This window comes from Panthera uncia, chromosome X (assembly GCF_023721935.1).
Source record: "Panthera uncia isolate 11264 chromosome X, Puncia_PCG_1.0, whole genome shotgun sequence".
Lineage (NCBI taxonomy): Eukaryota > Metazoa > Chordata > Mammalia > Carnivora > Felidae > Panthera > Panthera uncia.
Genome location: NC_064817.1, coordinates 27,099,282 through 27,113,263, shown reverse-complemented (window position 1 = coordinate 27,113,263; position 13,982 = coordinate 27,099,282). Strand labels below are relative to the sequence as shown.

At 35.2% G+C, this 13,982-nt stretch overlaps 1 protein-coding gene across 1 annotated transcript in view; it reads left to right on the top strand.

The window, feature by feature from the left end:
• DMD (dystrophin) overlaps nt 1–13,982 on the top strand; it is a 1,998,908-nt gene that overhangs the window by 368,615 nt on the left and 1,616,311 nt on the right. Inside the window, exon 5 of the mRNA XM_049644567.1 lies at nt 11,580–11,672. Within this exon, the coding sequence (XP_049500524.1) occupies nt 11,580–11,672 (93 nt within the window). The remainder of the gene's footprint in view (nt 1–11,579; nt 11,673–13,982) is intronic.

Sequence of the window (13,982 nt, the reverse complement as noted above, 5' to 3'; positions counted from 1 at the left end):
ATCTTCTCCACTTTGGCCTATTTCTCTGCCATAAATGATCAGTTTCTGAACATGTCATTGTTCTCTACTAGCAACTCAATTTGATTCCATGCCTCAGTTTCCTTTAATTTGTCTGTCCTGACATCTAATTTGCTATGCTCTCTCAGTGCCACTCACAGCTTAGGTCCACAACTCAGACACCACATTTATGTTCTGATTTGCATTCTCTGTGGTGGCTGTTTTAGCATAAAGTTATTTCTGCTATCAATAATTTATTTTCAAAACCACTTATTGAGAATAAAGTACTTCCAAGTGCAGTGGTACCTTTATTACAATATTTACTGAGAGCAAAGCTCATTTGTAATAAAGTTGGCCGTGGTTTTAAAAAGCAAACAAAAGAAAGTACAAAATCCTGTGAAATAGAAGCTTACTGTACCAAGTGGTTAAGCTTGTCTACACCCCAGCTCAAGATATAAAACATATCCACAGCTTGCATTTCATTGTCACTTGTTGAAGGTAGATAAAACAAATCACAGGTAACATGGAAACATCTCACATATTGCTGTTTTACCATGCCTTTTCCCTTCTCCACATTTGTTTGTGAGTGACTGTCTTTACCAGACATTCTCAATTCCGTTCTGCAGGTCTTTAACCCCATTGTCTCTCAAAGGAAAAGTATCATTTAATGGGTCATTTAAACTTGTTTATTGATAGATTTTTTCCCCCTTAGATGTAAATAAGCTCCAGTCAATGAGTTTCCTCTACCAGAAATTTGACATTTTTATCTCTTTATGTCAAATTGAGTAATGAATGATTCTTTACCACTGGTAAAGGAATTTAGCCATTAAAAATCTGGTAGGGAGATTTAACTGCCTGTGGTATTTTAAACTGCCCTCCAGATAGATCATGATACCAGTCTTCCATTAATTGCCTGATTGCAATTTGTTTCCTCTTCTTCCATCCCAAGATGTCCATGTTTTTATTTTATGAATCCCAGTGCCTCTTTGAAGTCATAGAATATATTCCATCACTATTTTAAAGATTCATACAAAAAATGTAGTGTTGTAATACACCCTGAGTATATAGTATACCAGGGCTTTACCGATTTAATATGATTTAATATTAGCTGACAGAGTTGTAGATCTCATACTTGATGTTCAGTATCCACTCTGATCAACTGTGTATGACAAAGTGGCAAATTTTTACCAAGTAACTTCAAACGTACAATGTGAAACAGCACAAAACAAGTAAGATCAGTTTTATACATTATTAAAGCACAAATCCAAAGTGAGCATTTAAAAGCCTAGGTTGAAAATTCACATGTCAGCTATGTTCAAATATTCACTTAATCATATCATTGAAAATTGTCAGTGAATTAGATTGAATGGTTGTCACGTGTCACTGATCTGAAAAATGACACAGTGTTCACTCTTCCTGGCATATGATCTTAGATAAAGAGGGTTCTAAACCGTTCTTTAAGACTAGTATTTTATGTGTTCTTTAAGTATTCAGAGACTTAAATAGCAATATAATATATGTTTTGGAGTATGTCAGAACATAATATCTTTGACTGAATATAAACTGCTTCCATTTATTACTCATAAAATACACTGTTCAGATATAAATTCCACATTTTGAAGTTAATTTATGTTAGACAAGTATTCGTTCTTACACTAAATTTTCAGTCCACACAATAGGACTATAATATGTCTGCACCTTATATATATTCATTCTCAGGATCCAGAAGTATATCCTTTTAACCCTGTTACTCACTAACTCCAGGATTTTTTCCAAATGATTCCATGACTTAGGTTCCAATTCATCATCTCTGAAATCTACTAACAGAAATGGTTGTATTTATTTCAAAATATTCATTTATGGAATAAAAACATATACAGGCATATATTATATAATATTTAGATTTATATTCAGATGCATTGGGAAATGACTACTTTTCAAATGAAGCTAATTCTCATTTAAAATAATATCAGGGGCATTTGGGTGGCTCAGTCAGTTAAGTGTCCGACTTCAGCTCAGTTCATGATCTCATGGTTCGTGGGTTTGAGTCCCACATCAGGCTTTTTGTTGTCAGCACAGTGCCTGCTTTGGATCCTCTGTCCCCCTCTGTCTCTTCCCTTCCCCTGCTTGCACTCTCTCTCTCTCTCTGTTTCTCTCAACGTAAATAAATAAACTTAAAAAATGAAATAATTTTATAAGGTGAGTTGGTTATCTTCCCCCTACCAGTGCATTTCTTGCGTCAAGGTAAAATAGTATATTTTTTTTGCATGCTAAACTTAAAATTGAGGTAGCCATTTACCTATGATTTGTACATTTAGAGATCTTAAAGGATAATAGTATGGCTACAAATTGTACTATTTTTTTTTTTAAAGTTTATTTATTTTGAGACTAAGAGAGTGCAAGTCGGGGAGGGGCAGGGAAAGAGGGAGAGAAAGAGAATCCCAAGCAGGCTCCACACTGTCATTGCGGAGCCCAATGCGGGGCTTGAACCCATGAGCCGTGAGATCATGACCTGAGCCAAAGTCAGGCACTCAACTGACTAAGCCACCCAGGTACCCCAACAGATAGTGGTATAATTAAAAACATTTTTTTTTCATGTTTATTTATTTACTCTGAGAGAGGGGAGGAACACGAGAGGGGCAGAGAGAGAGAGAGAGAGGAAAGAAAGAGAGAGAGAATCCCAAGCAGGCTCTGCACTGTCAGCGCAGAGCCCCATGTGGGGCTCACATTCACCAACCATAAGATCATGACCTGATCTGAAACCAGGAGTCAGACCCTTAACCAACTGAGCCACCGTGGTGCCCTAAAATTTTTCTTATTATATTGAATTGTTGGTCATATAACTTAAAATTTTGGGGGGTTGCTATTGCCAAATTTTTCCTTGAAATAAGTATATGTGGAACAAGATTAGAAAGCTATGGTGATACAGGGTTCTGGTTTCATTAAAGCAGCATTCTGTATTGCCATGCATATGATATATAATATTTATAAAAATTCAAGTTAAATGATATTACATTGAAAGTATATACATCTTTTATCTTATCCTGTGTTGTGACATTATTACTGAACATAGAGTCCATTTCCTCAAATGATGCCTTCTAGTATATAATGTTCCATATAAGAAATTTTGCTTAGTTGAGATACAGGAGCTACTTTGCCAAAAAGTTCAGTCCTGCATTTTATGTTCAATGAAACTACCTGCATTGGAACCTCTATTTTGATATATTTGTTTTAATTTTCTTTCACCCCTTTATTGTTTATATTTTTCTTAACATTAAGGGGTTTTTTAAACTTAACTGCTTCACATCTTTATTGCCAAAGAGGAAGTATATAAGCAAGTAAAAGCACAGGTCCATTAAAAAGAACTACCTTGTGACAAATGATTATAATCATAAACACCTCCAAAATATGGAGCAATTTGTGACAAATGATTATAATCATAAACACCTCCAAAATATAGAGCAATTTGAACTTCCTTCAGTAGTCTTTAGGCATTTTGATAGAACAGTCCATTTTTTAGTCTGTCTCCATCTTTAATACAAAATGCGGCATATAGTGGATAGTCAAAAATATTTAAGGAATGACTGAATATATAAACCCTAATCACAGAAGGTCAGGAGAGTATCTTCATAGCAAGTACTGTACCCAGAACTAAGTCTTAGGATGTATCCTAGGTCAAAACGTGCTTTTAAAAGGTATTTTCCAGTATAAGCTTCTATATTTGTATAAAATTTAAAAAATCCTTGTTGGAGAGAGAGATATGGGAGGGAATAAAGAAAACTTGCCAAGTGGAGCATGAAGTCCACAACAGCCAATGCAGCCCACCCTGTAGGTTTTATGTACTGAACTATTCATCATCTAATTATGAAAGATTCAATATGTGCACCTCTATATCCAAAAAAAGATAGGTGTGATTTTTGCCTGTAAGCCTTCACATTTTATATAAATTTTAAACACACTAAAAAGCACATGCTGCAGGGCAGCAACACTACTTTGCTTTTTCTGCATTTTTGATCACTTAAATGCATTATCTTTAGAAGGATTATATAAATACTTGAGTTTCTGTGGAATATAGAGAAGTCTCTTTAGCTTGGCTACACGATGGCAGACGTTCTACACAAAGCGCTTAACACATTTTAAAAGCAAATCCTATTTGCCTAGAATGTTGGAATGAAATTCTCAGTTATAAATCATTTATTAGAACGAAATGTGTGGGTAGGGGAAAAAAACAAGTAAGTAGAAGGTAGAAGTAGCCTCATGGGTTCTAAGAATCAGGAGGGATCTTTATATAGTAAAGTTCAACACATGGTGTTTTTCTGGTAGTCACTGTTTCAGATTCTGGTTAAAGTAATCGACCAAACTTTTATTTTTTTTTTTTTTTAATTTTTTTTTTTAACGTTTATTTATTTTTGAGACAGAGAGAGACAGAGCATGAACAGGGGAGGGGCAGAGAGAGGGAGACACAGGATCTGAAACAGGCTCCAGGCTCTGAGCTGTCAGCACAGAGCCCGATGCGGGGCTCGAACTCACAGACCATGAAATCATGACCTGAGCCGAAGTCGGCCGCCTAACCGACTGAGCCACCCAGGCGCCCCTACCCAAACTTTTAAAGATGACATTTCATGGTTCTTTGTGAAATCTCATCGTTCTGTGTGAAGTTATAAGATTGAATGTGCAGCTACATTTTTTGTTGTTGTCAAATTCACAAATAAGAATCATGTGAAAAATGATGGCTTACCTTTATCCTCTACCCCTTCCCTAATTCAGAAAATGTTCAGATTGTACTGTGCATATCAAGGAACTAAAACGATTCCTCCTTAGGGTAAATCTTGCAGTCTGAAATGTCTTAAAGAACCAAATCCTTTGAAACCAACGTGAGGAACCTCCTATCCCTAACCTAATTTCATTTGGCTGGATGATACAGGGTGTGTTTTCTTTAATGCCTGGAGCTGTGAAATGTCCTGTGCGGTTGTCTAAAAAGGCAAGAAGTGGGAGATACCATTTATTGGAAAGATGATGGTTCCCATTTTGAATAAGATGTAACTTCCTACAACATGCAAGTGAAAACTGCAAATGCTTTATTGACTTATAAACTAAGAGCTGAAAAGTTTATCCATCTCCCTGCTACCACAAACGTTTAAAAAGCATGAGAAAATTTGTTAGAATTTTGTCATGGGACTCATCACTCCCTTGATTTTATTCATCTTTTTTCTTCCTTCTGCTCTGCCCTGAGAACTTCCGTTTTCATTATTTGACCTGGTTACTGTGATTATTTTTATGTCAAATGTTCCTCATTCTAAAGTCATTGTGTAGCATTCCACGTTTGATGAACTCATTCTGCTATTCTTCTTTCTGTAAAGCTAATTAAAAATAATATAAACTGGGCCAGGTCAGTAATCTCCTGTCACTAATCCATCATATTTCAGATGTGCTTTAAATCTTAGGGTTTTCTTCAGTATTCTTAAATCTTAAATATATCAATATAATATATATAAATCCTTTTACTATAACCACCATGGGATATATAAATTTGGCTTGTAGAAAATCTTATTGACAATGCTAGATTGCATCTGTGCCCTGAAGGAAAGCGGTATAAAATAAAACCTAGGATAAAACAAATGAACAATGAAAGAGAATTGCTCCTCATAGCCTAGTGGTCAGCATCTTCATTTAGGAGGTGGGGCACCAGGAAGTAATAGTGCTCATTGAAATACTTCTATATTAACCTTAGAATTACTAAATAGATAATTTTGTACAAAATCAAATATTTTACTCTAAGTTGTAGCGTGGGCACAAAAAGGGAATTCCCTCTAGTTTGTGTCCTCACATGATAACACTAGACTACGTTATTTCAAAAGCTAATGGAGCGCCTGGGTGCTTAGTTGGTTAAGCGTCTCACTTAAGCTCAGGTCATGATCTCATGGTTTGTGGGTTCAAGCCCTGCGTCTGGCTCTGTGCTGACAGCTCAGAGACTGGAGCCTGCTTCAGATTCTGCTTCTCCCTCTCTCTCTGTTCCTCCCCCCACCCATGTGTTGTCTCTCTCTCTCAAAAAAAAAAAAAAAAAAATAAATAAATAAAAATAAAAGTAAAAATAAACAAAAAAGCTAACTCATTAGTTTTCCTAGGTGCTATTTATTTATTTATTTATTTATTTAGCTTGTGCCTCCTGACTCGGGATATTTTCCTAAGAGTTCACATTTAAATATTCTATTAGAGCCATAATAGGGTTCCATGATTTCAAGGCAAATGGTGAGAATTTTCTGTCCTTAAAAATTAAGTTTGAATAAAGCATCTTCACAGAGAACACTGCACAACTCTGAGCCAGTATCTGGTGTTATTTTATGACAAAAGTCTTAGGCCTGTTTGCAGGAACTCATAAGGCTAATCTTCCTATGTAGGTGAACTTGTAAGTTGTGTCTGCAAAAATTCAATGCATGCTATTTAATTTTTGCACACCTATCCATTTGGTATCTGATGCTTTCATTCTGAAAACCAGGAAAACATAATTTTGGGCATCCTTAGTGACCTCAATATTGAATTTCCTGCTATCTAGTGCTTGTCACAGTAAACACACACACACACACACACACACACACACACACACACACACACTGGCTCCATATATTAACATATTTGTCACAGAAATGTTTTTTGTTAGACAGACATACAATTATCATTTAACACAGATTTTGACATATTTTGGATTTTGTTTTTCCTTTCCATAGTTATTTAGAAATTGGATTGAGAATCCTTGAAAGATATATCTCCAGAGCATATATTAGAAAAATATTTAAAAGAGGCCATTTTGCATGTGATTGTCTAAGAGTAGTAATGATTTTTATGAGAACAACATTCATAGCTATGTGATAGGAAACATGGCATTATAAAAAAACCAAGCATATGCCATTTAGAGTCAAAATGGGCTAGACTGTCTATATGAGGCATCGAATAGTAACCTATGACCATGAACAGTACCCTTCAGGCATGACAAAATACCCCTCCTTCTTCTAGTGTCTTAGTGACTATTAATTACGGTTATTTCTTACAGTCCTTGGTAATCTGAAAAAGAGTTGTACAGCAAGAGACAAAACTTAACCAAAACAAATATCACTTGTCTACATGGTGGTGTGTAATATTTATTAATTTAGAGCCTATTAAAGAACTTCATGAAGAAGTCTCTAGATTTAATTAAGGACTTATCTCTCATATCCAGACCTGGTTTTAAATCTGACCTTGTGAAAGCTTCGTGTACCTTTGACACTTTGTTCTTCTCTAGAAAAAAAGATATATAAACAAATAACTATGTCATACTTATATTATGATTATGATGTGGGTAGAGTGAAAGCTGTATTCCAAGAGAACCCTATAGGCTTAAGATTTTTTAAAGATAGAAATAAAATAGGGGCGCCTCGGTGGTTCAGTCTATTAAGCAACTGACTCTTGGTTTCAGCTCAGGTCATGATCTCACAGTTCTTGAGGTTGAGCCCCTCATGGGGCTCCACCCTGACAGTGCGGAGCCTGCTTTGGATTCTGTCTCTCTCTCCCTCTCTCTTTGCCCCCACTCCCTCTTTCTGTCTGTCTCTGAAGAATAAATGAATAAACTTAAAAAAAAGAAATAAGTATCCTAAGAGATTATAAAAAGAAAAACAATAATGAAAAGTAAATTCAAAATAGAAAACTGGAAAATAGAGGTTGAATTGTGTTCAAAAGCCAGCTCTTTGAATAGATCAACAAAAGAGGCAAACCTCTTCTAATCCTAACAAAAGAAAATGAGAAGAGAATGAAAAATAGACAAGATTAGTAATGAAAAAGGATGTGTAACTGCAGATAAATAAGAAACTGAGAGACTACTATAAGCAATTCTGTGAAATTAATTTTGAAAAATCCAGGACATGCATGATTTCCTAGAATAATGCAAATTACTAAAATTGACATAAGAATAGCAGAAAATTAAACTAGACTAATTACTTCAGAAAACATTGGTAAGTTATTAGAGATCTATCATGGAAATACATACCAGGATTCTTCACATATGAATTTAACCTAATCCTTAAAGAATAGTAATTCCTGTATTTTAAGGTATTCCAAAGCATATAAGATAAAACCCTGCAATTACTTTTGTGATGTCAGAATAACCTTAGCAGCAACAGTCAGTAAGCATAAAATTAAATAACAAATGTATAAGACAATCTCATTTATAAATATGAATACAAAAATTAGATTGTTGAACTACATAAAACTGTTTATAAGTGATAAGTACTCCATAAATGTTAGGTATTGATTGCAAAGAGCTCTAAATATTAAGAATGAAAACAAAAGTACCCTACAGAAAAAGGAACAAGCCATATTAACAGACAGTTTACAGATGCAATTGCAATGATCAGTTACACAAAAAGATTCTCCAAATGCAGTAGGAATCATCAAAATAAATTAACAGTGCAATATATTTTTACTTATCAGGCGAAATGAAAAAGCAGAAACATCCATTGCTGGTAAGAGAAGAGCCTATTCATACATTGCTGGTTAGAATATTAAATGCTAAATCCTTTTCATAAAGAAAAACCTACCAAAATTAAAACTAGGTATACCTTTTTGATACAGCAAATCTATTCCTTGGAATAGCTACTATAACAATAAAAGCATCAGTTATCTGAGGATGTATACACAAGATGTCCGTCGCAACATTATATAAAGTGGCAAATCTGTTCAAGTCCCTGCTTTCAGTTCTTCTGGGTCTATCTCCAGCAGTGGAATTTCTAGATCCTACTTAATTTTAATTAGTTTTTCTTATGCGGCCTGCTATTAGCTTCTAAGCTTTTTGACATTAGGGGCTCTGTTTTACTCTTCTTTATTCACAGCTGAGCACAGTGCCTGGACATAATAGAAATTGGATCTGAGGAGGGATTTTATGAGGAGAAAGAAATAGAGGAACAGTCTCCCTGCTGATATAGTGAGAAGGCTTATGAAAGTAGATAGAGGCAAGCCTACTGCTTGGTCTAAGTCTCCCCAGGATGTTCCCTATGGCAAGTCCAAACATAACTACTAGCAGTGATTCCCCCAGTATAGGTCTATTTCCTAAAAAAAAAAAAAAAAAATCACATCTTCTCCATTTAAATAACCGAATTTTCTACAATGTACAGTCTGATTATCACTTTCACTACAAGCACAACTATCTCTTTTGTGCTCTGAGTACATCAGTGCCTGACATAGAGCCAAAATGTATTTGTTGAATGAATGCATCAGTGATTCAACTGATAAATTTATAGTAGCTTTTCCATATGGAGGAGCTCCTTCCCTTACCACCACATAAGGAATCTCCAAATGAAATGTAGATGACAGTGCTTTCTTGTTCTTGAGTTATTAATCTCCTCTGGGATCTCTATGTTTTTCTTCCCTAATGAGTTCTAAAAACTTGTATTTTACTTTGTATAATTAAAACAAAAGTGTTACAGGAAATTATTATCTGCATGTGTAGGACAAATTTATGAGAATGCCCAAGAATTTGAAATACTCAATTATAGCACACTGAATTAGGAATGATTTGCATGGGATACTCCTGAAATTCAAATGTGCAACCAAAAGCATCTGCATTGCGGAAATAAGTAGACATGTAATATCTCATAATGGCAGTATCATCTTGACTTTCCTATACCAAATAAAGTCAAAGTCTTTCATGTCAGCCAGCCTTGAGAGTTTCCATTTATCCACTCCTCAACTGAGCCTTACAGAAATGTCCATTTATATACAACTTCAGGATAACTTCTCTGTAAGGTCCATATGGTACCAAATCCTCATATCTAGTCTATTGTCTAGTTCAGTAATATCCTCTACTATTAAATATGTTTGAAAGTAAACTATGGACTTGTATCTTGATCTTCCATCCTTGTTCAAATGATTCTACATTCTTTTCTGTATACTTTATTTGTTTTAAGCCAACACACTAATAGTATTTATATAGTTGGGGTGCAAAAATAAATGTGAGTATTTGATTATCCATTGGACCTGAAAGTATTTTTATATGAGGCATAATTGGGAGTGATATGACAATTATACTGAAGGGCAGCCCTTTTATAACCACATCCACCTGCCCCACTCACCCCCTTCACTCTGATCTCTAACCTCTGGCATTTGCTACCCTGTTCTCCATTTCTATAACTTCGTCTATTCAAAACTGTTAATGTTACCCTTTGAGATTGGCTTTGTTTTTTCACTTGGGGTAATTCCCATGAGATTCAATCAAGTTGCTGCTTGTATCCACAGTTTGTTCCTTTTCATCACAGAGTGGGATTGCATGGTGTAGATGCACCACGGCTTAAGTAACCAGTCATCCTTGAAGGGCATCTGGGCTCTTCTCCCAGATCGCTGTTTTTGACTGTTATAAATAAAGCTGGTGTGAACACTTACACATAGGGTTTTGTAGAAATGTAAGTTTTCATTGTTTTGGGATAAATGCCCTGGATCCCAGTTGCTGGATTGCATGTGTAAGCACATGATGAGTTTTGCAAGAAAGTGCCAAAATGTTTTGCAGAGTACCTGTACTATTTACATTTTCCCCAGCACTGCATGAGTGATCCAGTATGTCCATATCCTTACCAGCATTTGCTGTTGTCACTATTTTAAAATGTCAGCTATTATGATAAATGTATAGTGCTACCTCATTGTGGTTATAATCTGCATTTTCCTAATGGCTAATAATGTTGAACATCTTTTCATGCACCCATTTGCCTGATGCTTACATTTAACCTGACTCCACGTAAAAATACCAGGAGCATAAAGGATAGGAGATAGGATTTGCCTTAAGAAAAATAAAACCCGGGGCACCTGGGTGGCTCAGTTGGTTAAGTGCCTGACTTGACTTCGGCTCAGGTCATGATCTCACGGTTGGTCATGAGATCCGGGCCCTCCATCGGGTTCTGCGCTGGAACTTGGCATGGAGCCTCCTTAAGATTCTCTCTCCCTTTGCCCCTCTCCTGCTCGTGCTTTCTCTCTCTCTCTCTCTCTCTCTCTCTCTCTCTCTCAATAAATCAATACAATAGAATAAAACCTTGCCATATTTTGATTCCCAGTACAGGATTGAGAAAATTGAGTTTACCATAGCTCCATTATTTATTGGAGTTTTAATATCTGTTTCTAAAGCAATGACATTTTAGTCTAATGCAGCCACCCCTAATTATAATAGCCTTCCTCTAAGCAAGATTGAAGGACAGATGGAGTTTCTATTTATTGAGTTTCAATTTTCTATTAGGAAGCAAATCTTAATTTTAGTCATCTTTTATGAGTTATCATTGTTATACATTTTATTTGGAGATACTCTGATTGGCCTCTTTAATCTGCAGTAATCTATTTATATACTAAAAGTACATTCATTTCCTATCTCTTTGTTAATGTGTTCGGGGGCACTTGTTTGTTACAGAAAGTCCATTTACAAATGCATTTTGTTTCATTTTTGGATTATTTTTTAAAAGCTGTAATACTGTTTAGGCTCTGAAAATAGCTAAATGCAATTACCTTCCAGTTTTGTTTTCTTTCCAAATAGACATTTTGTCTCTTTCCTTCAAACGTTTTCCCTGTATCTTTAACAGGTTGATTTAGTGAATATTGGAAGCACTGACATAGTAGATGGAAATCACAAACTGACTCTTGGTTTGATTTGGAATATAATCCTCCACTGGCAGGTAAGAACCTTGATGACTGTTTCCTTTTTGGGTAAAATGTTGCTGATCTTCCTTTCATGTTTGCCCGTGTCCTGCAAAACAAACATGTATACCTCTAACAGAACAAAGCCCATCTCCAAAGCACTGTCTTTTAAATGGGCACAGTTAATGTCATTTGAGATGTGAAGGATCAGCAGATTATAAAACAGGTTCTAGAACACTCGCAGGAATATTTTTCTAAATTTTATTTCATTGTGTAGAGATGACACAAAAAAGAGAAGTTTCATCAATAGGTTAATAAAAATATTTTTCACTAATATGTGTCTTCTATAACTAACCTGTAAGCGAATCTACATAGTTTTATAAAAACTATTAACCACTACCAAATGAATGAGACTTTGCAAATCTTTTATTTCTCAATGTAAATTAATTCCAATAAAAGATTAGTTGGATACGATTATCTGTATTTATGTTATACATACATATATATGAGTTTATAATCTGATTTTGAAATTGATTTTTTTTTCTGAATGCCTATATTTTCTGATGCCTATATTTATTGGACCTCTGCAAAACAGATCAAAACTCATTTGGTTTAGTGAAAAGAGTATATATTTTTTCGGTCAGAGCAACATGAACTTAAATTTCAACCTCTTCATTTACCATCTTATAGTGACATTGGGTATAATGCCATCTTTTCTGGGCCATAATTCCCTCACTGTTAAAATAGAAAAAATAATAATTAACATGTGTATTTCTTACAGGATTAAATGAGAGAATATCTGTAAAGCACTCAGTAGAGTACACTCTTTTCACTACAGGTGTATCATAAATAATTTTGATTGCTTGGCGTTTTCTGCTCATAATTTAAGAATCTGGAGGAAAATTGAGATGTCTGCTGTTTTTACTAGCAGTGATTAATTTTTCAAAAAACAACTTTTTTGATATGTCATTTATATATCATAGATTTACTCATTCTATGTATAAAATTCAAAGTGTACCAAACTGGTTTAGTTCTCCTGCCTAGTGCTTCTCAAATTATTTTGAGAAGGAACAGCCCCCGCCCAATCCATCCAAGATTTGGGGATATTTACAGAGTTGTACAACTATCAAAACAATCTAAAACCATCTAATTTTAGCCCACTTCTACCAACCTAAAAGCAAATCTTATGTCTTTTTATAGTCATTCCCCACTCCAATCCCCAGCCCTGGGCAACCATTTATCTACTTTCTGTTCCTATATGTCTGCCTTTTTGGAAATTTCATACTAGTGGAATCATATAATAAGTGTTCTTTTATATTTGGTTTCATTCACTGAACATAATCTTTGAGGTTCATCTTTATTATTGTAGCAAGTATCACTACTTCATTTAGTAGGGTTGACTTAACTTGAATTGTACTTTGGTCCTGCTTAGAGTCAGTATGGAGACCAGAGGTGTACCTTTCCACCTCAGCAAATGAATTGATTCCCATATTGACCCAATTGACCCCCATATCTTTCTATTCTAAACACTCTGAACAGGCTCAATCCTATTTCACAGCAATATGGGAAGAGATTGAAGACAGCATAGTGGATGACAACAGAAAACAGACCATAAGAACCTCAAATGAATCCAAGATTCCCAATTCTGGGCCTTTTCCATATAGTGATAGTATCAAATAGAACCAGCAAGGCAACACAGGGCCCCTCACCAAACTGGTTTACTTCTCTTGCTCAGAACTTCACAAACTTACCTTGAGGAAAGTAAAGTTTTTTCCCCCTCTTTTCCATTGTATGCATATTATAGTAAAACTGAAGCATTATAAAAATGAAATAAAAAGACACCCCAAACCCACGCCATTTTATCATTAAACTCAAAAGACATATGTAGGATCTGTAAAATTGTTACAGAAATTTCTAATGGACTATCGATTGTATAGACACAACTGGTTGTATCAATTGATACATTGGTACAAATGGTTCATGGAGGGACCCCAGCTTGCAGAAGACACTTTAAGTTGCACAAGAGCATATGTTGGTCGTGACAAAGCCAGCAGAAGAAGTGAGGCATGCACGGAGACCCAAATGGCTATTTCAATTGTATTTTTCATCCAAACTGTCTCTCATATGATTTCACTTTCTTATCTTCTCAAAACCCTTTCCAACTGCATCTGAACTCACTCCAAGATAGAGTTTCACAACTACCCTTATACCTTTTTCAATTGTTTGTGATTTTGTGCAGTTTTTTTTTTTTTTTTTTTTTTTTTTTTTTTTTTTTTTGGGGGGTTTTTTCCACCTGTGGAAACAAAAAGGGGGGTTTTTTGGTTTTTTCCTCATTCCGCCCCCCTCCA